Source organism: Haliaeetus albicilla, chromosome 18 (genome assembly GCF_947461875.1).
Source record: "Haliaeetus albicilla chromosome 18, bHalAlb1.1, whole genome shotgun sequence".
Classification (NCBI taxonomy): domain Eukaryota; kingdom Metazoa; phylum Chordata; class Aves; order Accipitriformes; family Accipitridae; genus Haliaeetus; species Haliaeetus albicilla.
In genome coordinates this window covers 7,522,586-7,550,295 of record NC_091500.1, presented here as the reverse complement: position 1 = coordinate 7,550,295, position 27,710 = coordinate 7,522,586, and the positions used below count along the sequence as shown (strand labels likewise).

The window sequence follows — 27,710 nt, the reverse complement described above, 5'->3', positions numbered from 1 at the left end:
GTTTTGTAAGGTTGAGCCTATGTGGTGAGGGAACAGCAGGCTCCAGTTTCCACTTGGAGCTGCATGGCCTGGGTGCTTTCAACCCAAATACTGGAGGAATCCCAGCTATGCCTGGGCTTGAAATATTCCTGCTGTGCTGAGGGTAAACTGAGGTTGAGCTGTACCTTGGTGGGCTGCAGCCCTTCTCTGTCCATGCCTGATCTGTAGCTTCCTGGAGTGGATTGATGAGTGATGGCCAGGGTTGAGGGTGGAGAGCGAGGCCAGACAAATACAGATTAAAACAGGCAGCCCTTCTTCTTGACAGGGTGATAGCCACTGAAATAACTTATATCTGGGGTAGATTGTCCTTCACTGAAAGTCTCTGATTCAGGGTGGGATGTCTCCTTGAAAGACGTGCCATAATTGGTGGTGGTTCTGGTGTTGGTTTGGGACACCACTCTGTGGCTTCAGCTATGCAGGCGATCAGAGCAGGTAATTGAAATGATCAAATGACTGATCTCACCTAGCCTTAATCTATCTCTATTAAATACGAATATTTTAAAATTCTTATTTTAATAGGAATATCACATTCCTATTAAACTGACTGGGGAGGGGAGAGGTCTCAGTGAGGCCACCTTTAGCCTGAGAAAACTCAATTTTAAGGAAAAAAAAAATCTCCCATCACTTTCAAATTTGTGGCCAGAATGACTATGTTTATATTTTCTTTCCAGGAAAGAGTTGAATCTGAGCTTAGACCTGGGTTTCAACTGTCCCTAGAGCTTACTGTATCTGGTGGGACATCTTTAAGCAGGATAAGGGGCGATTCACCTACTTCCAAGTGAAAAGTTTCCATTTGACCTGCTCCTCAGTCTATAGTGACCTGTTGTGTGGACAGCTCATCCACCCTACAGTGGTGGTGTGGGTCCCAAATTGGGAGGACGAGAGGACCCCTTAGAAGGTCCCATGGGCTACTACCAAAGGGTTTACGGCACTGCCTACTGCAAAGGCAGGTGGGGTTTGCAGAGAGCCTAAAGTCAAGCTAGGTCTGGGCTGCCTGCAAGGACACGTGCGTACCCGGTGTTAGGTCTAAAGGATGCTTTAAAAACTGCCACCCACTTCGATAGTCATCGTCCCCTTGCACCCAGCGTGTAGAGAGACGTTCAGAGGATTTGCCTTGCTGGAAGATATCCGTCCAACTTTGTTCAATCAAGGCAGTATCTCGCATCCACCAAGGCAGAGGTTTGACCACTCTCCCAGTGTGATCCTCTGCTTCTGTGGGTCATGCCATTGCTGTACCTCACCGGCGCTTGGGCTGCCGCCTGCCTTGTCCCTGTGGCGTGTGGAGCCGTGTCCTCCTCTCCGGGCTGGGCACACAACCCCAGCAGCCCTGGCCCGTCTCCTCCGCCGTCCCCAAGCACCGGGAGCTGCAGGCAGCGCTGCATTTCAGAGCGACCGCCTGCAACCCCGGACAGAATTAGGCGGCCTTTCGCAGGCAGCGGCTCACCCACGGGGTGCAAGGGGGGGACACTGCTTTGCCTGCCGCCCTCAGGCACAAGCTGGAGTATTGGAGGAGTTTAGAAAAGCCAGAAAGCTGCTGAAAACGGCATTTTGCTCTCAGTGTCTAACATCATCACACCACTCCCGCTCAAATAAATAAACTCTGACGGGAATCCCCCCCCTCGCCTGCCCATTCATTCCTTGCTTTAATAAAACTTGTCACAGTGTTGTTTTCTTTTTTCTCCAGTCAGCAGATTTTTAGGCTGGTTAATGAGGGGGAAAAATTTCTTTTCTCCCCCCCCCCGTCATCCCCCCCACCCAATTGCCTCCCCTTTCTTTCATGTCGGGGTCCAAGTTTGGATTGGAGCCTGGTGAAGTTTCTGTGTCATTTCCTGTTGCTGCCCTCCTCGACACTCGCTCCCGCGCTCCGCTCCCCTCTCCTCTCCTCCCGCAGACGCACAAGGCATCCGCCCTCCCAACTGGCGGATTTTGGGAAGGATGTGAGAGGGCAGGGGCATACCTCACGCTCTCGCCTGTCACGCCGCATTCCTGCTCTCGCCTTCCCCACGGCCTCAGCTCCCAGCCCGCTGCCGGCAACGCCAAAGAACCGAACGGTAAAACAACTTTCTTCTCTCCAAGCGGCTCAGCTGTTCTTCCCGGGCTGCCGCGAACCTAAGGCAGCGAGAGCAAAAAAAACGTCCTCGTCCCTCGCAAACTTCGCCGCCGACGGTCGTGGTCCCGTCCACGCGGGTGGTGGGGAGCGAGGCGGCTGCGGGATGCCGGCGCCGCGTGTTTGGGTGGTGGGTGGGCGAGGGGCTGCGGTGTGGTCCTGCCGGTCGTTCGGGAGCCCCGGATCCACAGGAGAGAGGTCAGCATCTGCGAGGGCTGGCATTGATGCTGTTTTGCGGACGCCGGTGGCTTGATGTGACTGATGGGGAAAAAAAAAAGAGCTATTTACGGGAGGGAGAAATGAGCGTGGGGCTGTACAGAAGCCAGGAAGGCAGGGAAGGGAGGTGAGGGAAAGAGCAGGGGGTGCTCAGCGTTTTCACGTATGTGTTTGTCTTTAAGCTTCAGTCTAGGGCTCACAGGTTTTTCCTAGGGCTTGCTTGCGGTAGTGTTCAAGGGGTTTGTGGGGGTGTATGGTCCCGGTGATTGCTTTTCGGACCAGAAAGGACCGATACTTGCAGGAGTCTGTATTACACTCGCTTGGAGGAGCGGGCACAAATCAGCTGGCATCTGTAAAAACCTGCCTGTAATGCCTTTCCTCTGACATTTCCTTATTTGCTCGCTAAACGCACATATATTTATTTATTTGGTAGGAAAATGACACAAATGTTTGTGCTTTAAAGTGGAGCGACTGTGACTTCATGTACTATTTCTGTCATTCCTGACTCGTTCAGTCTTGACTGTTTCTTGGACAAACAAGGCGTAACAAACTGACAGAGAAATCCTGAGGCATGTGCTGGAGCCGGTTCCCGGAGCTTTCAGAGTTAAAAGGCTTTCTTGAACTCACTGACACAGGGCAGTAAATTTCAATGTGTCAGTAAGTGAGGGAAAAAAAGCACTTGCAGAGCATTATACACCAGCAGATAGAGTCAGTGCTGCACAACCCCAGGGTTTTCACAGGCAGGATTAGCTCCTCACACCTCCAGCTATTCAGCAGCATTTAGAAAGGTCAATTATATGTACAGTATTTACCAGCTAATTAGAAGTGGGGGGAAAAAAGCCTTCGAGTTAGCCCTGGGAAAAATGATCCTAAGGCTTTGTGTACAGTGTGTTTACCTCCAAGTCATTGCTCAATTCATATTGCTCCCTCGGCTCCTCCTCGTTTTATGTTAGCTTTGCAGTAGAGTCCTCCCTGGCCCCCCATCCCCAGGACGGGAACGCAGTGGAGGAAGGTACAAGATGGGGAACATGGGAAGGGGGCTCTGGGCACACCCGGAGCACATCACTCCTTCGCACTGGCCTCCAGCCGAGGCACGTCACCTCCCATGGCCGGGGAAAGTTCAAGCTCCCTGCCCAGCCTTGGCATCCCTTGTCCTGCTGCCATTAGCAATGGGGGACCCAGGAGACGTTGCTGAAGCTTTGCCTGGAGTCGGTTTCTAGGTTAAAGCTGAAAGTTTGTTTCATAGCTCCTATATGAAAGGCGCGCTTTTAAAAAAATCGCGTTGAGTAGGAAACACTTTTTTGGGTCTTCCCATCTCCTGAACTCTTTTCTCAGCACTGTGCTACTCCTTATTGATTTTTCAAAAAGTATTCTTCACCTTCAGCATTCCCCACAGCTAGCTTACACCTGTGGTAGTAAGCTGGTCTCGATGGTCTGTGCTACCACACCGGTGATACACATGGGTTGTTCTGGGACGACTCCTGGGTGTTGCTGGGAGTTCGGATGGCAGAAAGGCAGTTTGGATGCGGTCACCTTGTTTCAGAGCGTAACAGAGTTTAATAATATGTAGGCGTTAGGCTGTGCCAGTTGGCTTCAGGGCTGAAGAAAGGGCTCTGGCACGGTTTAGTTTACTAGCAGAGACGTAGCCAAGAGGCTAATGAGCTCATGTAACAGCGGGAGGAGGAAAGCTGTAGCAGCAGTCACTCCCAGCACCTCTAAGGAGCTGAAGAAACAGTATTTACCTGGAACTGTGCTCTCTGTTTCTTGATATGAAAGGAAATGGAGTGACGGACTGACATTTTTGCAGGGGTCCAACAGGCAGCTCACCTCTGAGGTGAATCGAATCATTGCCTACGCAAGGTGTCGGGGGGGGCTAACCGTGCTTCAGGTGCTGCTTTTGGGTACTCGAAGGGTGGATAGGACCTGAAGTCCTTTAGAAATCCATCCATATATATAGGTGTTGAGACATGAGCCTCTGTCTCAAATGCAGGTTTTGGGAGTCTGTTTCTAAACTATGCTAAAACTTTACCTATGGGTGCTATAGTGGGAGATGAACATAATTTCATCCTTAATTATTTCAGCTCTAAATCTGAACCCATTTCATTTTAAGCTGACATCACTCCACTGATTTCAGTGAAGTTATTCCCGATTTACAGCAGTTGAGGGCAGATAAGAATCAGTCCCTTCATGTCTGCTTTTTTCTGCAACTTGCAAAGGAGAAAGCAAAACAGGAGAAACCCACTCAGGGTGAAATCATGATGGGAACTGAAGGGTCTTGAGTACCACCAAGACCTTTCTGGCTTTTTTGGCTTTCTTGCTTGCCCAAAGTCTTAGGGTTTTGTTCTGGTAATGGAACCTTGTTCTACACAGAACTGCTGTAAAAGCAAAGACCAGGGTCCCTGTCCCGTCTCTCTCCTTGTGCGCGCGTGTTCTCCACACCACACTTTCAGCGCTCACGAAGCCTTGACAGATGAGTCAAGGGATGGAGATTCCAGTTCTGCTGCTTACCTTGGGAAAGCACTCTGGAGCCCAACAGACTTTACTGTCTGGAAATATTTCCTGTTGCACAACATAAATTGTCTGTTTCAGTTTAATCCTGTTGTCTTAAATTACCTCACCAAAGTACTACCTTGAGTAAAGTCTCTCTTCGTGGCCACTTCACTGCAGTGGGGGAACCAGTATTGTAAGAGGCCGCAGGTTGTGAAGACTCTGCAAGAAGGTGGAGTGAGCACGTGCTTCCCTTCCCCCTTTCTCCATCTTGCACAAGGGCAGGGTGAACAAGTCTTACTTTGTCACAGCGGGTCTGTGCTACTTCTAGTCCCTGAGCCAGACCGTTTGCTGCTCCACAAGCCCACGGTGGGGCCACTGAGATCTCCAGCAGAGATCTCTCATCGCTGGTGGCTTCTTACGGCTCTAGTGGTCCTTTCCTCTGAGCTGCTTTTCCCTGCTTCAGTGCTGGAGCTTGCTGTGGTGCGCCCTGTCCTGCCTGAGGTTGCTCCAAGGATGCTCTGCTGCTGCCCAGCAGCGTGTTACCTGCCCTCTGCTTCAGTTTCTGATGGGGTTCACCCGGGAAAAAGCAGCAGCGTTTGGGGTAGCTTTGGTTAACACTTGTGGGTGCTTCCTGGCTGTCTCCCCAGGCTGAATCAGACACGCTGTGTTCATCCACTTTGCTCTTGTTTAGCTCCAGCTCTTGTGGTATTTGAGTGCTGATACACAAATTAAGGTAACATTTACATGCTCTAGTGAGTCTTCAGCTCACCTGCACAAATCTCTTGTTTTCCTTCTTCTAATGCAATGCCACTACCTGGGGATAGTCCTTGCCTCCTTGCTCCAGGGAGCTGTTGATCCCTGCTCTGTTCAGAGGACATTGCCAGAGCAGTGAGGATGTGTAGCGGAGATGGTCAGGATCAACCAGATGATATCCCTGCTGCTGGCCAAACATAGCCGAAAAGGTGCGTGCCTCCTTCCCTCTCCAAACAGTATCCTGTTTGCTTTGGCTATTTTTAAACACATTTGCTGCTGGAGACTGAAGCTTGCTATCAGTCTGAGCCTTGCCACCGTGCGACTCACAGCTGTTTAAAATGGATTAATGCTGAGGCTGGAAGGACAGTTTTTGTTCTTCTGTCCACTGGCTTGGGGCTGCCAGACATGTTCGTGGTTGTGGCAGAGTCGCTTGCTTCCCAGTAAATCAGCGAAGGGCACCAAACAGCTCAAAGCCAGAGGCTTTTCCTCCTTACTCCTGATGACTTCTGGAGTTGAACTGGTGAGAAGGAGGTGAGAGGCCTTTGTATCCCATCAGCAATCCCCTCAGTCATCCTCTCCCTCCCTGGAAGTGTTATTTTTGGTTAATTCGTACAAGTCTGGGCCTCCTTGGTCTATCCTGTGGGAGGAAGCTTGAGGCTGGAATTTTGTAATAAAAGCCAGATTTTTCTCTGGAGGCAGAGTGGAGGAGGCCACTCCTGTTGCTTCTCCAGTTCTTGTTAGTTCTTGATCAGCTTAATCTGGTAACTGTGAAAGGTTTTCTTTCCCCGCTGAGAATAAACTTGGCCTCTGAGTAAGGTCAGCGTTGGGATGTTCACCCTGAGATACCTGATTTCCGCAGAGCCACTGGTGGGAACTCCAGCTCGAGCTGCTCGGACCTCATCTTCCTGATGCCGGTTCCCAGCAGTATCCTGGGATGAGTCTCTCTGAATGCACCCCAGGCCATTTGCACCATTGCAGAACCACAGCATTGCTAAAAACAAGGAGTTTTCCTCCAGTGTCCTTGACCAGACTTAGTTTGCTCTTACCCTGAGGAGCACAGAGCAGCCTGTCCCCTTCCACACCAGCGGCAGCTGGTTTTCACTGGAGCAAACACATCTTTCTACCTGCAGTTTGGAGAGTGTTCTCAGAGGCTTTCCGTGGTTATGAAAAAAATACAGATCTGGCCCTCTGATTTGCTCTGTGACCATGACATTTCAAAGTTCTCCTCCTGCACTGACCATTGGCAATGGAAAGACCACCACTCCCTGCTCTCTCCTCTTTGACTGTCTTTCAAGTGGGGGCTGTTTCTACAGGGACCAGCACAGTGGAAAGCTGAGAACATCTGAAGTTGCCGTAAGTTAAATATGCAGGTGCTACCTTAACTTAAATATATACAGAGAGCTTGCTAATTAAATCTGAGTTTGCTTCTTGGTCATCAGTCACTGTACTAAGGATAGAGATAACAACAGCTGAAGCTGGTATCTCATTCTCATTGGCACCTGACACACTACCTGCAAGATACTCTTGTGGAGTTTCCCAGATGGACTTAATTTCACTAGCTTAATAATATACATCTTGTGCTCCTTTTATTTTACTGGTCACTGTGATTCCCCCCCGACATAGCCTAAATTATGCTTGTATTTCTTTTTTTTCCTTCTTCTTTATTAATGCATACATGGACTGTATAGTCTTCAGAGATTTATTTTTCTTTAATGAAATCAGCCTCCTTTTCCTGGCTAGTGTAGTGCATGAATGTCACATTTAAATATGTGCTTTCAAGCTCAGTCCTTTCCCTCAGACATATTACTTTACACTACATTTGGCTGTGTTAAACTGCAGTGCTGATTTACTACATCAGTGACCATGAAAGACTCAAATTCCTCTGACCCTTGTTTTGTTTTTTCTCTCTATTTACTATCCACAATGCTCTGTTTTTTTGGAATAGTTGGCAGATTGTAAGCTTAAATTCCTTATTTCTTTTCCTCCACTTGATTCAATGGTTACAATCAGATTAATATATTTAGCAGATTTAGCGCTGATTACAGAACAAGTCCAAAAAGCTCTGCTGAGAGCAATGATGCCACGAATGACACAGCAATGTGTGCTGCCAGGTACCAGGTGTGCACAGGAATGAAGGAGTAGAGATCTGCCCAAAGTACAGGGAAGCTCCCTTATCTCTCTTCCACAAGCAGGAGTTGGAAGCAGGGAGTGATCAACTGTTGGTGACAGTCCTTGCTTCCTTTTTTTTTTTGAAGTCATCTTTAAGTGTTTTCCGTTCTCTGCTGCAATTTAGAAGTGAGAAGGGGTGCTCTTCAGCCATCTAAGGAGGCTTGAACAGCACCAAGCCTGCAAGGAGGGTTACCCTCTCCTCCTGAGTTTTGTGTCCAAAAAATTGTCACCTCTATTCTCTGTCCCAAACTTGCAACCGGTGGCCTGTATGGAAGATCTGGGTATGAGATTTGGTCAGCCAGAGTCTAAATAGCTCTCAGTATTGAGTCTTATTGTTTGAAAGGCAAACAAATGCAAAATTGGGAATTCCCTCCTGTTTGTTTGCTTACTTGAAGAACCCTGGGCTAGGGAAACCTGCCAGGCATGCTAACTCTTCCTGACAAACTGCTTTAAAACAGGTTGCATGTAGTGAGAGCAACAGTGGCAGCAGAAACCCTTCCCGGAGAGGAAGGAGTACACCACGGGCACCGTGACAGTAGTCAAGTCAACCTCCAACTTCTGCTTGTGCCTTTCTGCGTGGGTCTGCATCACCTCTCCTTCTGGTGGTTACTGTGTCAGGTGGTGAACATCTCATGCACCGCTACTGAGAACGTCCAGCTGGTATTTAGGAAAGGCTTCTCTGCCATGTCAACCAGCTTCTGAGAGGACCAAGCCAGGAGGTAGGCACCTATTCAGATATAGCCCTGTGCTTGGTGTTTCCAGCTGGCTCTCAGCAGTTTCTCACTTGGCACAGGAACACCTAATTGCCCTGCACAGACACCCTGTCTGCCTGGACCCTAGTGTAGGCTTACAGGTTCTGAGTCACTCCTCAGAAATTCAGTGCTCTCCTTTTGACTGTGTTGAATGCCTCAACACTTAAGACAGGTGCTCTGGGTCGTGCTGCTGGGTGGGATGTCTACAGGATTGTTATTGTGACACCAAGGTAAGGCTTTTATTAAACGTGGAACAAAGTCAACTTTCCATAGCTTGGCTTTTGCAGGTGCAAAGGACAGGCTACAATCTGGAGAAGTATTGTTGGCCTTAAATCAGTATTTGCAAAGCGGTATGCAAGGCACTGCCTGTTGTTGTTGCTAAGAGAAATTATGCATGTTAGGAAGAGAATCACATGGCTATCACGCCATGCAATCTGACTTTATTTTCCAACAACACTAAATACTCGCTGATTCTGTCCAGACCTTGCCTCTTCTGTAACTTTCTAGAGCTGCCTCTGAGGCAGGAGCTTGCTTGCAAAAAAAAAAAAAATTAAAAAAAATGTATCCATCCAGGGCCCTAGTTTGCTCTCTGCACAGCTTTAACTGTGCAGCTCACTGCCAAGCATCACACAGCAGAGCAGAAAGCAAGGCAGAGAACCGCTTGTGAATCACCATGGAACAACAACAGCCGAGCCAAGCGGACCCATGTGATTTTAGGCAGGGCTCAAGAATTTCGTTCCTTTAGCTTCAACCCAGGGGGCAAATTTGTTCATTTCCCTGGCATTGCAACAATGATAAAGCCTCTGCACCCATTTGCCCTGGACCGGTAGGGTTTCTGCTCTGAAACGCTTGCTGTTCCTATTATGTGTAATAATAGCAGTTAAAGGAAAGGTGGAGATTTGGTGGGACCAATTCTCAGGTATACTAAGCTGCTTTTTCCCCCTCCTGAGTATATACCCTTAAAGCAAATGTAAATGGTGTCATCAAAGTAGTACAAGTGGATTCCAGAATCAGAAAAATAGGTTCCCTGCTCCGAAGCGAGTATGTTTTGCAAACATTTGTGGGGAGATGGATACCAAACTGTGAGTTGTCACCTATCCCTCTGAGACAGATGCTTAGGTCAAAGTGCTGTTGTCTGATGGCCACAATGGATGTTGGAGGGAAATTTTAAGAAGGTTGAGGCACCTGTGTCTGCGGACACTGAGTGCTCCAGTGGTTCATCTTTCCCATGCACATGGTGCATGCAGGTTCCTGAGCCTTATCTGGGTGGATACCAGTTGGGTTGGACTAAAAGCATGTGAGATGATAGCTGTGTAAGAGCATACACAGTCAAGTTTCAGCACCAATGCTTGTGTTCTGAACTGGTCACTACTATAGAAATTCACTACAGTAGAATTCACTACTATAGAAATAGCGTAAAAGCTTTCTTGACGTTTGATTCTTTCCTCTCATGGCAGAGGTCACATAGTTTGAATCAGGTCAGAGGTAAAGTGAAAGCATACAGCAAAGAGCAAAAGACAACCTGAACTAGGGAGGAAGGAATAAAGGTATTTTCTGGGAAATACAGGAATGCAGGCAAAGATATGAAGAAAACCACCTGCTTGAGAGAAGCAACCTTGAGGGGTGGACATAAAACTTCTAACTTGCCTTTCCATGTCTCCTGGACAGCCTAGAGTTATTTCACAAAAGCACAGCTTGAAGCAGGCGCCCTAAATTATAGCCCTATTGCAGTGGCTCTTTGGGACCTAATGTGCCCCATAGGACTGCTATGGATCTGAGGAAGATCTAAGAAGCCTGTGTCCTCCACCAGTCCAACATTCACGACAGTAGGAAGGTCATCTTAATCCAATTGTGAAATGGGAGTGCTACCTCAAAGCCATCTTGTCAGAGGTTTCATTCATTCTTGCTTGCAACGTGCTGGAAAAATGAAAAGCTCTATGTGCCTGCTTTGTGTTATTAAGGAGGGAAGGATGAAAAAAATCCCCATGACTTTCTGTTGTACATGTTGCTTAAGAAAAGACATGCTGTCCGTGGCGAGACCTCACAGCATGCTAATTCTCAAAGTGTATATGCAAAAGTTTGAAACCAGAGGTTTTATTGACCCTGGAAGAAAAAGCAGATTCCAAACAGGGGCTCAGAAAAAAATCTCCTGTTTCATCAATATTTGCTCTTGCTTTATTGATAAATGGATGCGGCTTGCCTGTGTTGTGGTTTTGTCCTGTTTATCTTCTGAATTTGCATGCATTTTATTTCTGGGCAATTATAGTTTCAAGAGCTGGCTGCAAGGTAGGCAGCTGAAGAGCCACGTCATCTCTTCCATCCTCTTTTTCACTGAATTTCTGAGCTTGGGGTCTTGCTTTTGAGCACAAATTTTGTGATGGGGACTGTAGGGACTAGATTACTACAGGGAAAATGTGAACCTCCATCAGGGTTTGAACTTTGGTCTGCAGAAAACAACCTGATATTTCAATCTGCAAAATAACTTTGGGCCATAAGGAGCTACAGATTAAAAACTCATAGTAGAGGAAAACTTAACATAAAATCTTCATGGCTTTTAAGAGAATTAGTTCTACCTTGTTGTTTCCATTGAACTATGCAACTTAGAGAAGTATGAAGTCAACCTGCTCAGAAGTCCTCAGGAGGAAACATGGACTGCTTGAGGGTATCTGTGGGGTTGTTTCCCCCTTGTCCATAGCTGGGTAGTTGATTCAGCTGTTGCACTGCCGTGGTGCAACATACAGTGACAAGTCTTTCCTGTAAGGTTCAATGGACAAAGAGAAGAAGTCAGTGCTAAGGCAGGTTGCAGTTTTTGTGGGGGTACATCTGTGATCCCTTGTTCCTTCTTCTAAGTATTTAATCTGTTATATCACTATGCAGAGTCTCGTACTGTAGGACGATACCAAATTGTTCCGTTTGACTTCAGTTCAGCTTTTTTTTCCCTTTTAATATGAACGTAGGCTCATTATGGCTGCTATTTACCAGGAGGCATTGTAGAAAAATTCTAGCGTGCATTTATTTAAATAACATCTGATATATTCTGGAGGATAGACAGCATGGAGTAGCTATAGTGCTGTTTCCAAAGAATTTAAATGGCATCCTTGGCAAGAAAATAGAGAGGAAGGAAAGATCTGTTACATGTGCCTGTGTATTGCCCCTAGAATAGGATCAAAGTTATGAAAAGAAACTGTGGTTTTGTTTCTCCACAGTTGTTAGTTCACAAACTTCCCAGGATCTACATTTCAAGGCTTTCATCAACGAGATTTTGTACATTTACATTTGTTCAAAATAGTTTCCAGGCAGCGGGTGATTAGTGGTTAGAAATGGCTTGCAGTTTGGTGATAATTTGATTAAGTGAAATCCTTAGGAAAATGAGCATTCCAGATCTTCCGTGTTTCCCTGCTTCACCTGTGGACCACAACTCCTTCCCCACCCAATCTCATAGGAGGCATCTCCTTTATCTCCTCTGTTTTAGAAAGGAACAGATGAATGCTAGTCAGGAAAAACAGGAGGATGCCTCCTGCCAGAATGAGCAGCAGGAAAAGACATTAACTCCAGAAAAATGCCACTTTTACATTTTTCCAGGAGAACTGAAAATGCAGTAATTACATCCCTCTCCCTAAGAACTCCATGTACTCCTGTTCTTTTGAATTAATTCAGCATTAAGGACTGTGCTGTGCTACTGCGCACTGTGGAGTTACAGTGTCTCCAGAGATGGAGGAAGCACAAGGTTCGTGGTATCTTGAGAAGACTCGCACCTCCTTGGCATGCCAAGGAGGGCACTTCCCAGTAGCATTGTCTGGAGCAGCACTCCTTCATCTATAAGTCTGAGGCAGTCTGCAAACAAATGAAGAAGACCCATACCTGTACATTTCCATGCTGGCCAGTGAGCCAGCAAAGAAAATGGGAAAAATAAACGTAAGAGGTAAATATTCAAAGTTTAGCCATTTTTTTAATTATATATAAATGAAAATAATTTTTCTAATGTTGCGAGCTAGGCCATGGATGTTTTTTTATAAGAAGGTGAAGTGATATAAGAGTATAGCTTGACTTGTCAGTCCTTGCTAATAGAAGGACCATCTTGTGTCCTGCTCCTTCATTTGGAAGTGGGGAGAGTGAAAGGCACAGTTAAGTACTTAAGTAGGTACCTTTAAAAAAATCTTTGCTTTACTCATTTACTTCAGGAAATTTTGGTTAAAAATATTGATCTAAAAAAAGGATTATGTCTTTCTGCCTTCCTGTAAAAACTGTGGATATATGCCTGGCATAGTCACTGACTCATGTATTTCTAGTTGGTGGGGATGGATTTACAAATATTTCGACTTACAAACACACATGGATTTACAAACAGTTGCTTGAAGTGGTTTTGCAGATCTCCTTTTGATAATGACATATTCGTGTCTCCAAACCATAGGCTTAATACCAACCGCAGTGCTACCTGGAGTGGCAGAAGGAGAGACACGCTCTTACCTTCCCTGGGTCCTGGAGACTTTCCCAGCACTTGGCAAGCCAGCATGGCCCTGTGTGGAGCAGTCGTCGCTGGCCACTGTCTCACATGCTTCTGGCCACCACCTCCCAAAGCAGGCCAACCCAGCTGTTTTCATAGGTACCTAAATAAAAGGTGAAAAAGGACTGGCGAGACCATTCAGTCCATCTTCCTGGATAGCGGCAGCCATATACTTCCCTTGAATTGACTTCCATGGCAATTACATCAGGCATTCCACCTTTGTTTTTCAAGTGGTACCATCCTTGGCAGTGGTATTCCACCATTGTGACAGCTGACATATATGGGTACAGCCGTTGCTGTCTCTTTGGTCCTGGATCCCTCTGAAGCAGCATATGTGACATTAGTGGTCCATATGTCCTTGTTTGGGACACCCTGAGCTGTAGCAGATTCTCTCAGGGAGTGCATCCAACTTCATTTGCAGGACCCGTGTATGAAAAACATGTCGGATCCCTCAGGACGATTTTCAGTCTAAACCTATTTAAAACTATATGGAAAAAGAAAGGTCTGGAAGTCCACACTCAGCAATATAGTATGCATGAGACTCAGTTAATTCACCTTGAAAGAGGCCTTTAAGAGAACTTGCAAATGCATGCTGCCTTAGGGATAGGACACGGGTGAGCGCACAAGAGCAGCACCAGATAAACAGAAAACATTGCAGCAACCTAGCTAGGAGGTCATGGGATCCGCGGAGCTGGCAGCATTGCTAAGCACATTGGTTTGTGCTGTGGCTGTTTTTTCTCACAGATGGGATAAAAATAAGATAGATTAAGTATATCCAAGAAAAAATAGTTTTACAAAGGCTTGAGCAAGCTGCCAATGTCAGCAAAGGCAGCCAGTAATGTAAGCAAACTTCAGAGAAGGAAAGCTGCAGAGTGTCCTGCCGGAGAGAGCAAAGGGGACCGGCTCTGCACCCTGGCTGGATGCGGGGTGAGGGGTTGGCTGGGCGATCAGGTTGATTTGTGTCTTCTGTGTTTACCAAGGCAGATCCCAATGGAAAGGGAGGTTTTTCTTTTCGCTGATGAATGTTCCTGCCTCTAATTTAAGATGTTTTTCCCCCTTCTGTGGCTCTTTGAGTTAACCTCTGCCATGCCAAGTCATTCAGGCTGATAGGTAGGTGTTGAGGGCCCTGCAGAGATTTAGAGCCCCCTGTCACTGCTCTTATTGCCTGTTCTGCTTCTCCAGGCTTAGATCTACATTTGGCTGTGACCTCGCACCCAGCTTTCCAGCAGATCCTTAGGAATGGCCAATTTAGGCAAAGTGAGGAACTGCTCCCTTAAACTGGATCTTGTATCAACAGAGTGAGCAGCATCGCCTCGGCCATCTGTGCTGTAGGATGCTCCCCAGCGAGCACGAAACTGCAGTTAGGATGTACGATGGAGCAAAAGCAGATGGCGTATCAGGGCTTTGCAGGGCTCAGATGAGCCACAGTTACTGCTTCTCGGTGGCTCTGTAGTAACTGGCTGTCAGCTTGGTCTCAGGCAGTGGCAGATCATCTGCCTTCATTTAGTTGGCTGTGAAAGCAGCTTCCTGTTGATTTCTGCTCTTCCTTTCCTTTTTTCGGAGAGTCACTCCAGCTGGGTCAAGGCTAATGGTGTACTGGGGCTCCATACATTAAGTCTTCAGGGGTGCTGATGCATAGAAAAACCCCTTACCCAGCAATAAGAGGGTGAGAGCAAGTCTGAAATTGGCCTCCTCTGGTTTGGCAGTACTTTGCTTTGGAGAGGTGTAAATGGTAAGGGGCACGGGCAGAGGGAACAAAGGCCGGAGAATATAATTTTCCGCTAAGTAACAGTTATTTGTTGGTCTCTGGAGTAGTTACTTCAGACAGGTTTTTAAATGCACTTAATTCAGAAGTAATCTTGGTGAAAGGGGGGTTGGGATCGGGCAGGGAACATTCTGGGGATAAACATCTGCCTCTTTTTGGTTAACAACCATATTTGTTACATTAAAACAAATACCACTATCTGACCAAGAGAGCTTGTGGAAGGAGGCCAGAAAATAAACTGTTGCTACTGACAAGATAATGGATCAGAAAAAACCAAAAGGTTGCAGTGCTAAAAAAACACAGAAAACTCAATCAAAAAGCTGTTTCTCATTTCTTCTTACATTGCCCTGAAAATTAAGACAAGTGTAGTTTTTCAGCTCAGCCTCACTTTGTAGAGTTGGTGGGTTTTACACCTGGCAAAAGAGAATTCTAAGTTTCCTTTCCCACGTTGTTTGAGAACTGCATCAGAAAGGTGTTTGAGTGGCAAAGTTCACTCCCCTCCACGCATTGGGGCCAGGGGTTTGATGCACCTTATACGAGAAATAGTAACCAGATACAAAAATTGCATCAAGACTCTTGGACGGCCAAGAGAGAGTTGGATCTAGACATTCATTTTGGCCCTCTTCTCTATAGCTAGTGTCTGTCTGTCTGTATCTCTGGAAGCAATGCCATTAATGCCAACACACCGATCCCCCTGTCTGTCTGGCCAGCCACATCAGTCTCCCATCTGGGTATGATGCAATTTCCTTTGCTTCTTTATTGGGAGATTAAAGGAGCTGCCTCTTCTCCCTTTTCCTTGTAGATAATTTATTGTTTCTGGATTTAATAACTTTTCATATTTGGAGGTTTCCTGCAGATGGATTAGGAGCAAATGTGAACATTGCAATGACAGCATTTTTAAGGCAAGTATCTACAGTACAGGCTACCTGTTTCCCGATCCCCCTGTCGTATAGATCGAGATTCATGTATATACCCTAGCTGTCACTGCAGAGGCAGCTTTGGCTAATAGGTGTTGTTTCTTAGAGTAAATTTAAGAGGGAAATTGTCTTAAATGTCTTTCTAGTAGCTGTTGGTAAGTTCAATGGTGACATTAAGAACTGCTTCAAAAAGTTCAGAATTCTCCTCTTGGTGTTTGGCCCATTGAGTAACGTATGTGCTCTCGAAAGAGTGGGACATCACTCCTTACCACCAGGTTGTGCATCTGGAGGTCCCTCCTACCCAGAAGCTTCATTTGCCTCTCTTGTAAGCAGCAAATGGCATCTGCCATAACGAGTCAGTAGTGTTTTGTAGGGATTTACTTTAATAAGACATTGAGCTGGAGATTTGGCTGGAGTCGTTAGCTCCAGTCCACCTGCTGTAGGGGCCAGATGTAATTCCATAAGGTCTAGCAGGGCTATACGATCTTAGCACATGCCATCTCATCCCCTGGGAATTGACCCTGCAGCTGGGAGTTTAGCCATGCTGGGCCGACTGCGCACACGTTGGCTCTGCTAAAGCCGTTTTGTCACTGCAGCCCTGTGCCCCACGGATAAGCTCTGCTTGTGGGACCGAAAGGGACTGCTTATTCTTCAGCCCAAGTGGTGAAGTTGTGCCCTTTCGGGCTCTCCAGGGCCCAATTTCAGTCCTGACACCTTGGGGGACTTGCCACGTGATGTGGCTGTTCTTTCAGGACACAGCTAACTAAAGCTATTTATTTATTTTTATTGTTAATCACAGGAGTAGCATAAAGAAATACAGATATCTGTCAGCTTTGCAGCAAGTTGCAGAGACCACTTTGTGGCAAGTTTGGGTTGCTTCCATATTTCCAGTTGTCCCATTTTCTCAGACATAGAAGACTCCCCTGAGTCTGAAACTCTGGCCTTAAGGTTTCCAAGGCTGTTTCTTTCTGCAACAGTTCTGATGGATTTTTTTTTTTCCCTAAGCAAAAGTCTACATGGGAATGCTCTTTCCAATTGTACCTCCTTGGTGGTGTCAGCCCTGTTGGTGATACATGTCGTGGCCTCTGGACTGCCATAGACTGGCAATGTAGGTGAGCATCTGTGATGGGGTTTTGTGAAATAAGACTCAGAGCAGTGTCCTGCTTCAGCGCGACGTTATGAAGAGTAGTGTTTTGGAGGTGGCGAGTTGTTTGGGCACTGCAGTATAGCAGCTGCGTTAAGTACATCCTCACAACTCACATTAAATGGCGTCTCATGCTAGTTTCAGCAGAGAGTCCAAAGAGAAAATTCTTGCACGTCTGTGAGATGTCTCTCTTGCCTGGAGCCAAGACACGGAGGAGAAGCAGCTGACGCAGCCACCCTTGCTCTGCTTATCTTGTGCATTACTGTTGAGGCCTGAGCTTTGGCCAAGAGTGCCTTCTGTCTCTGTGCAGACATTCTGCCATGACTCTGTCTGGGCATGCACTCTGGCGAGGAGGAGGCAGGTAACAGCTCTGTGACATGGCTGAGGATGACGCCTGCCCGAGGAGGTCGTCTTCTCCCGAATGGTGCTGGGAAGCATGTGCTGGGATTGGCTGAGCTGTGGTGCTTGGACGAAAGGAGACTTATCTCCTTGGCTCCTGGGAAGAAGCATGCAGGTCTAGTCATGTTAAAGGTGGCTTCAGACTAAGATTTGTCCTCACTGGCTCATTGCAGAAGGTCTAGGAGGATGCTCCTCTCAGGGTTAGGTGATTACCAACATGCATGGGTGGATTAGGGCTTGAACCCATGCCTAAAGTGCTGCATAGTCTTGTGGCACTCCTGTTTTGCAACTGAACTGAAGATGGTCGCTCAGAATGTACGAGAGGCACGTTTTCAGGGTTAACGGTCTGTAAAGCAATCTGGTTGCTTTGCTTAATTAAAGCAGTGTGGTAGAAGGATCTTGTCATCCATGGTAGAGGGACAGTCTTTCCGCATCCACCCGCAGGTATTTCCAGTGGTCTGTGGGTCAGTACATTCCCACTCCGTGTTCTGTCTACTATAACTGAATAATTAGTAATTCTTCCCATGAGAAACCCCAATCTATCAGTTTTACTGGCCAACAGTAATAACCAGTGAGCAATGAGCGGCTGCTAACGCTGCAGAAACAGCCCTTATCAGAGGCAGCTCAGCGGCTGATAATTATCTCCTTCAGGGAGAAGCTTTGCAGGGGAGTTCCCACCTCACTAGATCTTTGTTCCACTGGGAATATTTTTGGTTGTGTATCTTGGTTCTACATGCCTCCAGTCCTTTTAGTTGGTATGAAGATTCACAGCTGGAGTCTCCATATATGGAGCCCCATAAGGGCTTGCAAAGCTCTTTTCTTCGAACTCATTGACACTTCCCCCTGTGGTAAGGCAATGAGTGATACACAGGGTTTAGCACTCACGACAAGTGATGGGGTGGGAAGGCACTTGGACCGTGTCACACAGAGGATTTTAGGGCTTCTCTCTGGTAGAAAGGTGGATCCATCTCCTGTGACTGTTCACAGCCCTGCAATGAACACAATCTCTATCCTTTGTAATGATGCCTTTTTTCTTCCTCCTCAGATAAAGGGTTGCTTTACTTACCTGGATTTACAACTCTGTCAGGCAAACTCTATTAATAAATTTCCTAGTAAAGACATAGCTAGTCTCTGCCAAAAAGTTTTTTTGCTCATGTAGTTTAACTCTATTGCTTGGAAGGAGAAACTAAGCTGCAAATAGAGTTCCTGGCCCCAGCATGAGGTACAGTTTGCATAGCAATGTCAAGTGTGCGTCTCATTGACAAAGCGTTACTGGCAAAATGTTTATATACAAAATGAGCCAATGTTGCTTACCTTCTCCATCTGCTGGAGAAGGTCCAGTCCCACTCACCCACCTTTTACCAAAAGCTTAGTGGAGAGACCCACAGAGCTGGTAGCATGGTGATAGATGCAGTAGAGAACATAAAGAGTTAAATGCCAAGTTTAGCTGCAGAGCTTTTCATTATCACAACCGGGGAAGGTAGAAACACAGACTGAATAAATGGTCTGATGGTGCTGGACTGTAAGCAGGTTTTGAACCCCCCAATCTCCCCAGCACACCAGCACTTAGCCCTTGGTCGTCTGAGTTATGCAACATTACATATCCCTCTTAAATGGGCCAATTATTTCTCTATGCAAGAGTGACTCAGACAGATTTTCCTGTCTGTTGACTATGAAATATATATTTCATTTTCTTCAAGAAAGCTCTTTTTTTTTCCTGCAATTTGAGTGAAATCAATATTCTAAAATGGCATTTCAATAAAATCAAGGTTGTAAAGTAAACAGGGTAATGAGAAGACAAGCACTGTAAATAGATTTTCAAATGTCAGACAGTTGATATATATTTTCAAATATATAACTTGATTTCACAGTGATAAATATGGGAGACTGATATCAGATGAACAAGAGCTACGGAAGGGGAGGAACGATGTGAAACTGCCCATGTTTTTGTCCTTAGCTGTTGGCAACCTGCAGGCGTGTATGGGACTCCCCTAGATTGAAGAGGGAGGACAGGTATTGTTTTTATGTATGGGCTTGGCTGGAAAAAGGCAACTTTACACTATACGTAGAGCCTCTAGTGTTGCAGCAAGTCACCTCCTGGACTTTTTGCCTCAACAGTGGGATGCGTAGGGGTTAAAGGAGGCAGAGGGCATTAGGGAAGGGCTGCAGGGGGTCATTGCATGAGTCAGTATTGCACTGATGCCCAAGCTGATGGTGCTGGAATTGCCATGTCTCCTATGTCTGTACAAATCCCCCAGCTTTACCTAACCTTTCACATGCTATACAAATGACTCCCTCTTGCTTTTCCCAGGAACATGCGGTGTGTTTCTGCTCTGCTAAGCAGTGGCCACGTTCCAAGCAGCAGCGGCTGCATATTTACGCTCTTGTATTGGAACAGGACTCGCATAGTTTGAATCATCACTTGCAGTCACCCACAGCAGAAACATTTGTGATTAGAAACTTGTGAGATCATCCCCGTAGCTTGCAAAAAAGGTTTGGCATCTTTCTGGGGAGAAAAGCAACTGGAAGACAGAAGAAATTATACGCCCTCAGCTGTGAAAGTTGACACAAAGGAGGCAAGTGTAGAACTGCCACATTACCCTGAAATGGCTTTGAGGTGGTGAATGAATAGCAAACAATGCTATATATTTTCTGTATTTTCTTAATCGCAGTATCCCTCCCTAAAATGTCATCCTGGTTTCCCAGGGGGTTATAAGAGTCAAAGGTGGTTGGTTTGCAGGCTGGAGAGGGGTAAATGGACCTAACTCACCTACGAATCAAGCTTTCTGAATTAATTGCTATTATCTTGATTAGAAAGAAAGTTTGGGAACATTTTAACATGAAATGAAAGAAGCTTACAAGAAAGTAATTGAAGTAATGAGGGGATAATTGAGATATGATTTCAAATTGGTTAAAAAAAGAAAGAGATAAGACATGAAAGCTGAGAATTAATACAGCCAGCATCTCCTATCTTTGCAGAGCTGGTGAGCAGGGATGTGACATTTGGCAGATGACGACAGCATGGCTTTGGGCTTGGAGTTCTTCATCCTGCTCCATTTTTCAGGCTTGTCACCACCTGCACATACATTTTTGAGAGTGGGAAGTTTCCCATCCATCAGTGAGCGATCTGGGGGGTCAGTGCATCTATGTGACATGGGTGGCATCCAGCAATGTGCTGAGCTTTGCTGAGCTGCCATTTGTCACCTTGCTGATTTTAGCTGGGTGTTCTGGATTTCTGAACAATGGTGATTTTTTTAATTCGGGAAGCTGCTGTTGACATCACCCTAAAAGTGAGCTTTGGCATTTTCTTTGATGGGGGAAGCAGATGTGGTGCTGCCACACTTTGCTGCCGGGAGTCTAAGGTAAGACTCAGACCTCCCAGACTTTCCTGTTGTTTTGTCTTAATCCAGGAAATTAGGCTGGCATCTTTCTTATTCCTGCTGGTTAGAGAGGCTTAGAGCTTTCATTAGATGCTGGATTTTGATCTTGGCTAATAAAAAACGAAGAAAAATCATGCACGCAGTCTGGCAGGGGGATTGAATATTTGTGCAATATGAAAGGTCCTCTCAGGTGCGGCTTGTGCTGTATGGTTTGTGTAGTGTTCAGCAAGGCCCTGTCAGTGCTGGGGTTTCCTGTTGCTCATAGCATTCCTTTACTATTACTTTTCTTTTTTGTCTTGCTTTGTAGAATTTGATCTCTGCTTTAAATTATGTCTCCGGTAACGTGTGCGCTCTGATTATTGCAATGTGCCTCACTGAATAGGGATCATTCCCTTCCTCAGTCTCAATTCGCTTCATCTTGGCTTAGAACTTTACTTTCTGGGGAAAGGAAAGGTTTGTTTTCCTTTGGGATTGCTGGAGATGATGGTCTTTGATTTCTATGTCCATGGCCTGAAATCGTTCTCAAATCCAGCCTGTCATATTGAAATGATTTACTTCTTTCATTGTTTGAATCTCCCTGTTATTTCTTGGCAATTCTGTGTGCGAGAACATTCATTCTTGCATTTACCAGGGCTTTCTGCATCTGACTGGACTGGCAGGTTCACATCTGTCTTTCATAAGGAGGATTTTTCAGACAAGAACTCCCTGGAAAGGGATTAAGCCTTTTTGTTGTTGTTGTTGTTGTTGTTTTTGTTGGTCCCAAGTTTGTTGCTGCTGAGAGGATGATAAATGCTATGCACAAGACACACCAAGACAAATGCACGCCCCTTTGAGAGGACGGATGTAATTGTCTCTCTGCCTCTCGTCACGTATATTACAATTTATGTTAATGAAAAGCCAGCAAGTGCTTATAGTGCAACAACCTGTGCAGTGCAGAGCAGCTCTGAGGTTGTGGCAGAGGGCTGCTTGGTAGTTCTGTGGCAGTGTCCAAAATGGATAAAGCAGGACTTTGAGGGGCTGCATATCAGTGTTTTCCTACCTTAAGCCTGTTTGTATACTAATTCCCTATGGATCAGGCACCTCCATTCAGTATATATTTGCTAGTGGTGGATAACATGAGAAAAGTTCTGTCTGTGCAGTGAACTAGCTTTTCTTATGTCTCTGGGGGTCTGTTAATTTTTTTTAGATCAATAGATAGATAAAGTGTTAGTTAGATAGAGTTGTTAGTATCTACATTCCCTCCCTGGCATGACTGAAGTGCCTAAGCCCAGACCTCCAAGTAGTTACCATCAGTGCTTATGTGGTATCCGCAGGTAAAATTGTGTCTGAACACCTTGAATGGGTTTGTTGAAAGCCCTGTGAAGCAGAGCCTGGGATCACATCGGCAGTTGTGGGGCAGAGCAAGGAAGCAGCTTTGTTGGCTTTAGTTTACTCTGACACTGACTTGCCTTGGTGGCCTTGGGCAAGTCAATTAACTTCCATGGTTTAGCTTTCTCACTTGTGAAAGGGAAATGCTATGCTGGTTTTACAACATAGGTGGTGTTTTTGAGAGTTAATTAGTTGGTGTTTGAGGCACAATAGTTTTATATAGGGGTTGTTCATCGAGTCCTTGGTCTCTTTGCTCAGGAGGGTGTTAATTGCTCTCTGGTTATGGGATGGCTCTGATGAGAGTAAAGGCATATGGAGGTGAATGTGTGATTAACAAAGCAAGCCTGGGGTAGAACAGATTTCCCCAGGCAAGAAATTGTGTCGCTGTTGGCCGCTGGCTTTTCTTTTAGCATGTATTCCTGAAAGACCCCAGTTCAAGGAGCACCCCATGATGACCCCATGTTCATCTTGGTGCTTTCAGGACTGCTCACTCACTTTCAGAGGTGCTCAGCTACGTAAGGGCAGGAAGGATCTGAAATTCCCTCCCGCTCCTATCTGTGTGGCCAGGTGAGGAAGTCAGGAACGTAGTTTCATGCACCATAAATACTAATAATTCCAGGTACTTATGATTCGAGCATGCACATTAATGTGGTGTGAGCTCTCTCCCTTGGCTGGAGTTGGTGTAATCACACTTAGGACCTGTTTGTCTTGGCGGAGCTGCCCTTATGAATGAGGTAACTTAGGAAAAGACATTCCTTCACTCATGGCAAACAGCTAAAAATATCTGAACTTCGACAGGCCTGGGGAGGAGAGCAGGAGTCGGGGTAAAGCTCAGAGCATGGACCTCCAGAGGTGCAATTTTGAGCTCCTTTGCAGAACTGAGCAGGGGCTGCAGGTCCCCGTCACCCCGCGCACACCATCTTTGTTGGACCAGGCTTTACCGTGGAGCATGTCTTGGGGCTCAGAATGCTTTGCTCACATTTAGCCACTCAGAGCATGCAAGTTACAGCAAATGACCTCTGTTCTTGCTGAAAACCCTGTTTTGCTACTCAGCGACTTACATATTGAGTTTACAAGAGTGATGCAAGAGCCTCTGCTCTGCAAATAGCTGTGAGAGCATCTTGGGCGATGACTGCTGCTTTGGGACGGAGTACACAGCACTCTCGTTAACCAAAGATGGGTTGAAGATGAATATGCTTTTCTTCTGCCCTTTAAAATGAAAATTAAGCAGCCTTGCTCTTTGATGACAGGAAGAGATGCTTGTAAAGGCTTAAAGCTAGGGCTGTTAAACTATTTGGACACGCGGGGATGGCCTAGTTTGAACTGACCAAGGGCTGATGGTTGCCTTTTGTGTGTGTGTGTCTGTGTTTAAGAGAAGTTTTTCAAAATGAAACAAAAAAAGCATCATTTCACAACCCAAAGGAAGCTAATAAAGTGATGCAGTTATGCTTCCCCCCCAAAGATCTGGCCCCAAGCCTTCGCAGACAAAGAAAAGGGCTTGCTCAGGTAGTGTTTATTATGCAGTGAGAGTTCCTGTTGCTGCTTTTCCCATGCAGCTGGAACCACAGCCCTGTGTGTTTTTATGTGTGCGTGCATGCACTTACTTAGAGGCACTTCATAAATCACATTTGAAAAGTGATTTTTTTTTTTTTTTTTGGAATTTGGCAATAAACAAGTCAACTAAGAGAAAAATCAAACCTGTGATTGGTTCAGTCACCAGCTCTAGGGGGAGAGGGCCTCCAGAGATCTGCATATTTATAAGTGCACAGTAGCTGGAATGGGTGTATCGGCTACTTTTTTGGCAAGGCTGAAGTTGCTTGATTATTAAGAATGATTCTTTATTATTTATGTCACCCATCTGAGGCTGCTGTATCTCTGCAGATGTGCCCTAAAGCAGGGAAGCAAGGCACAGGCAGTGCAGCCAGACTGCTTAAGTTTTATTGGAAAACGCTGCTTTCATTGCGAGAACAGCTTTTTATGGCCAGCCAGCTCCGTCTATCCTTGTTTTCCTTCCAGGAATGCAAAGGGCTGGGGAGAAAGAGAAGCAGGGAAATGCAACTTTGATTGAAATGCTGGGGGACCATGAAAAAGAGCAGAAAGGAAAGCAAGAAAACCATAAAAACACTGTAGTGGGGGCCAGTGAAAGAATGATACAGTCCTGAGAGTGGGACAGGGCAGTAGGAGCTGTAGTTCCTCTTTTCTTAGGATGCTTTTTGACTCTTGCTATGAAGAGTCCTCCAGCTTGTAACCTTTGCTAAAGAGGTTGGATTGAGATTTGGTTCTTTTTGAAGTCCAAGGGAATGTGGATGTGTTTTTACACATTTCCTCCTGTAGTGCCTGCAATGGAAAAGGCTGTACCTGCCTATGAGAGCGACTTGCAGGTCCCACTCACTGTCACTCAAAAGCTTGGTGTCAGCCTTCCGTACCCCGCAGGGTGCCAGGAGATGCTGTTTGGAGAACTGAGGCCAGGAGGGATGTACAGCATGATCCGCACGAGCACTTAGCTGCTTGTGTGCATCAGGCAGGAATCGGGACCAGATACCAGTTCTCCCAGTCCCGGCTTGAAGCCTGCAGGAGCCAAATGCCATGCTGCCAGCAATTTTTCTGCCTCTGTGACCAGGGCCCACTCGAGGCACCCAGTAAGTATTTGCCTTGGGTGGCTGATGACCGAAGCAGGGGAATGTTTGTGGTCTTCTTTAGCTGGCCAGCTGGGCTGGCCAGGCTTTCGTTACGGTTGCTCTGGACAGAAGAGCAGCAGTATGGACCACCAGGGCTGCTGTAGGGGACACAGCCCTTCCTCACCTGGGTTGCCAAACTCAAATCCGCCGATGTGGTGGTGAGAGTTCACAGCAGGGCTCTGCCCTGTGGCTTTTGGGGAGAAGGCAACTCCTTCAGCGGGGCTCTCTGGTCCCTTTAGGATGTGGAAATCATTAAGCCCTCCCGAGGCTGCGCTGGGGTTTGGAAGTGCATCTCTTGTTTCCTGAGCTCCACCGAGAAGGTTGCAGAAGGTGGCCGTTGTGTGCGCTTTTTTGATGGAGAGTGGCTGTGACTGCTGGGCTTTGTGTCGAAGCCGGTGCTGTCAGCGTGGCAAGAGACCGCTGGAGGAGATGGGTCCTTCAGGGGTGCTTAGCCGAGCTGGTGGCATTCCCGGGCATGTGCAGCAGATGCCAACCTTAGATGTCAAAGTAAGTCTAGGTGTGAAGAAATTTAGTGAGGTGCTTGGGCAGGAAATCAGTATATTTTTTTTGTGACTTGTTTTGTTAGTGTTAAGCACTTACCTGAAGTGAAATTCATGTTCCTGATTGCTGTGTCATGAATCCTACGTTAAGTGGTATGCCCAGAGTGAGAAATAAAATGAGTGCAAGGAAAAAGCAGGCAGAGCCCAAGCTGCTGGTCCAAGGTTTTCCTTCTCCTGTACAGCTGGGACCAACCTTATGGCTTTTTCTTTGCTGTGGCTGTTGTGGTAACACCAGCAAAATCCTTCATGCCAGTGGTCACAGCTCTGGCGCTCTCCTCTATCTGTTGTAGTGACTGCAGAGAAAGGCTACCTTGTCTGCATCTTTTCTTTTTTTGCTTTGCTGTGCCAGGATGATGCCTTTGTTTGGGTTAGGTGTCAAGCAACATCCGCTGCTAGAACAACACCGCCGACTGCCAGAACCAGGTCACTGCTGGTCACTCACCAAATGCTTGGTTATTTCAGGCTTTGGCACTCTGCAACACTTAGATGGTGATTTACAAACATCGCATTGTGGAAGCTCCCATTCAAATCATGCTCTGCTTTATAAAATGCATTGGATGGGTTTGGGCAAGCGTGAGACAAGGCAGGATACATCCTTCAATAAATGCACAGATGTGCTTCTCTGAAACAAAAAGCAAGAAAGGAAAGGAAATACAGTTTGAGCAGCTCCAAAGACACAGAGTGAAGGTGTGGAGACGGGTGGTGGGGTCATTTAATCCTGTTATGAAGAAATTACAGTTCATTTTTCCAAGGCAGAAGTGCAAACAGTAAATAGAAATACCTTCTTCCTTTGAGGATGAAATCTGTCAGCCCGCTGACTGGTGGCTTTTATACTGCTTGAAAATATTAAACAAACACTTAACTGTCTCACAAGTAAGAGATGCTAATGAGAAGTTTTCTGATCACAGTCCTAGATAATTTATGGAAGAGAGGCGACCAGACTTGTAATAATGCAGAGGTGACTCTCGGATGCTTTGCTTTCCTCTTGTTCAGGGGCTGGGAGGTCTGATCCTGCTGAAGTGTGTTTAGGGGCATGGGAAGGCATTTCCTACAATCCTCTCCACATGCGCACCCCCAAAATCCCCAGTAATACTTGGAGAGTGCTTCTGGTCTTTCTTGCTTTTTTTTCTGTCATGCTGTAGATTTGAAACATCTCTTTGCTGGTAATGGTTGGCTGGATGGGGGAGGGTGAAGGAAATCCATTTGGACTAAATTTCTAGTACACGGTTTGTCATGTCTGTAAGGACTTAAAAAACCCAGTCCTTTGCTCACTGGATCTCTGGCTTGTGTAGCCAACCTGCATAGATGATCTAAAGGTTCACCTTTTATTTAGCTCCTGCTGGACAGCTTTGGGTTTTCTCTCTGCTTCCCTAACTTACATGCTTTTCTGCCATCTTTATAAAGTTAATAAGTATTTTGGTAAGAGCTCCTGGTCAGCTGGCAACATAATGCCTTGGTGACTTAATATAGACCTTATCACTGCCACCTTGGAGGACAGAGATGATCAAAGCTCAGTTGTCGTATCCAGGTAAGGGGATTTGATGACTGAGCAAACAACTGGGACTCGATTAGTCTGGATTAAGTCTGGAAAGAGCCTTCTTTGGAGGTTTGGGGAAAGCAACTGGGAAACCAAGAATGATTCGTAATAGTACAGTGTCTATGGCTAGCAGGCAATTTAAAGTTGCTAACGCAGGTTGGCTTTGTCAGGAACTTCTTTTACACATGGAGAAGTAACTGCTTCACTCTTGAGTCATGCAACTGTAAGCTCCTTTCAAGAGCTCATTAGTCACCAAGCAGGATGGACACTGACCACTCCTGACAGATACTCAGTCAGGCAAGACTCTTCTGGCAATGCACTTTCATGCTTTCCTTTCCATTAGGAGTGTTTTCCTAGTGACTAACCAAAATTTTCCTGATGCAATTTCTTTAGCCCATTACTTCTCACGTGTCCAAATGAGCATAGGAAACAGATTATTTCTTTCTGCTGTCTAGCAACATTTCTATTTTTGAAGCCTGTTTTCACATCTCCCAGGTTCCTTAGTCTTATGCTGTTTATGGTGACAGTATCAGTATTGCCTAAATTAGTGATTGTTCTTTTTCTTTCCTCTGGACTCTCTCCTGGAGGCCCACGTTTCACTTGTAACCAAGAGCCCCAGACCAGGCACAGTACTCCAGCTGAGATCTTACTACTGTTGAGCAAAAGGAAAGGGTTTAGATCTTCTGGTCTGAGGTCCATCAGCCACTTGACATCACTGATTGATGTTCACCCTTGTGATCTGCAGGACTGTTATGTGGAAAGCTGATTTTCATCCTGTATTTGCTGAGTGGAATGTTCCTGGCTGACTTTGGTATCTTGGACTTGTCTGTATCTCCAGCCTCTCAAGATCATGTTGAATTCTCTCCCTTTATTGCAGTCCTTCCTAGCTTGGTATCATCTGCAAATGTAATAAACATTATCTATATTCCAGC

The 27,710-nt window shown here is 46.1% G+C and overlaps 1 protein-coding gene across 6 annotated transcripts in view; it reads left to right on the top strand.

Moving 5' to 3' along the window:
* The window catches only part of EVA1A (eva-1 homolog A, regulator of programmed cell death), a 213,145-nt gene that overhangs the window by 143,683 nt on the left and 41,752 nt on the right, over positions 1 to 27,710 (top strand). For 2 of the 6 annotated variants that reach the window (XM_069805661.1, XM_069805660.1), the window contains exon 1: positions 661 to 2,090. The exons of 2 other annotated variants lie outside the window; for them this stretch is intronic. In XM_069805661.1, the coding sequence (XP_069661762.1) occupies positions 1,817 to 2,090 (274 nt within the window). In that variant the 5' untranslated portion in view covers positions 661 to 1,816. Of the gene's footprint in view, positions 1 to 655; positions 2,091 to 27,710 lie in introns of those variants that run through there. 2 more of the 6 variants (XM_069805662.1, XM_069805664.1) reach the window with 2 other exon arrangements.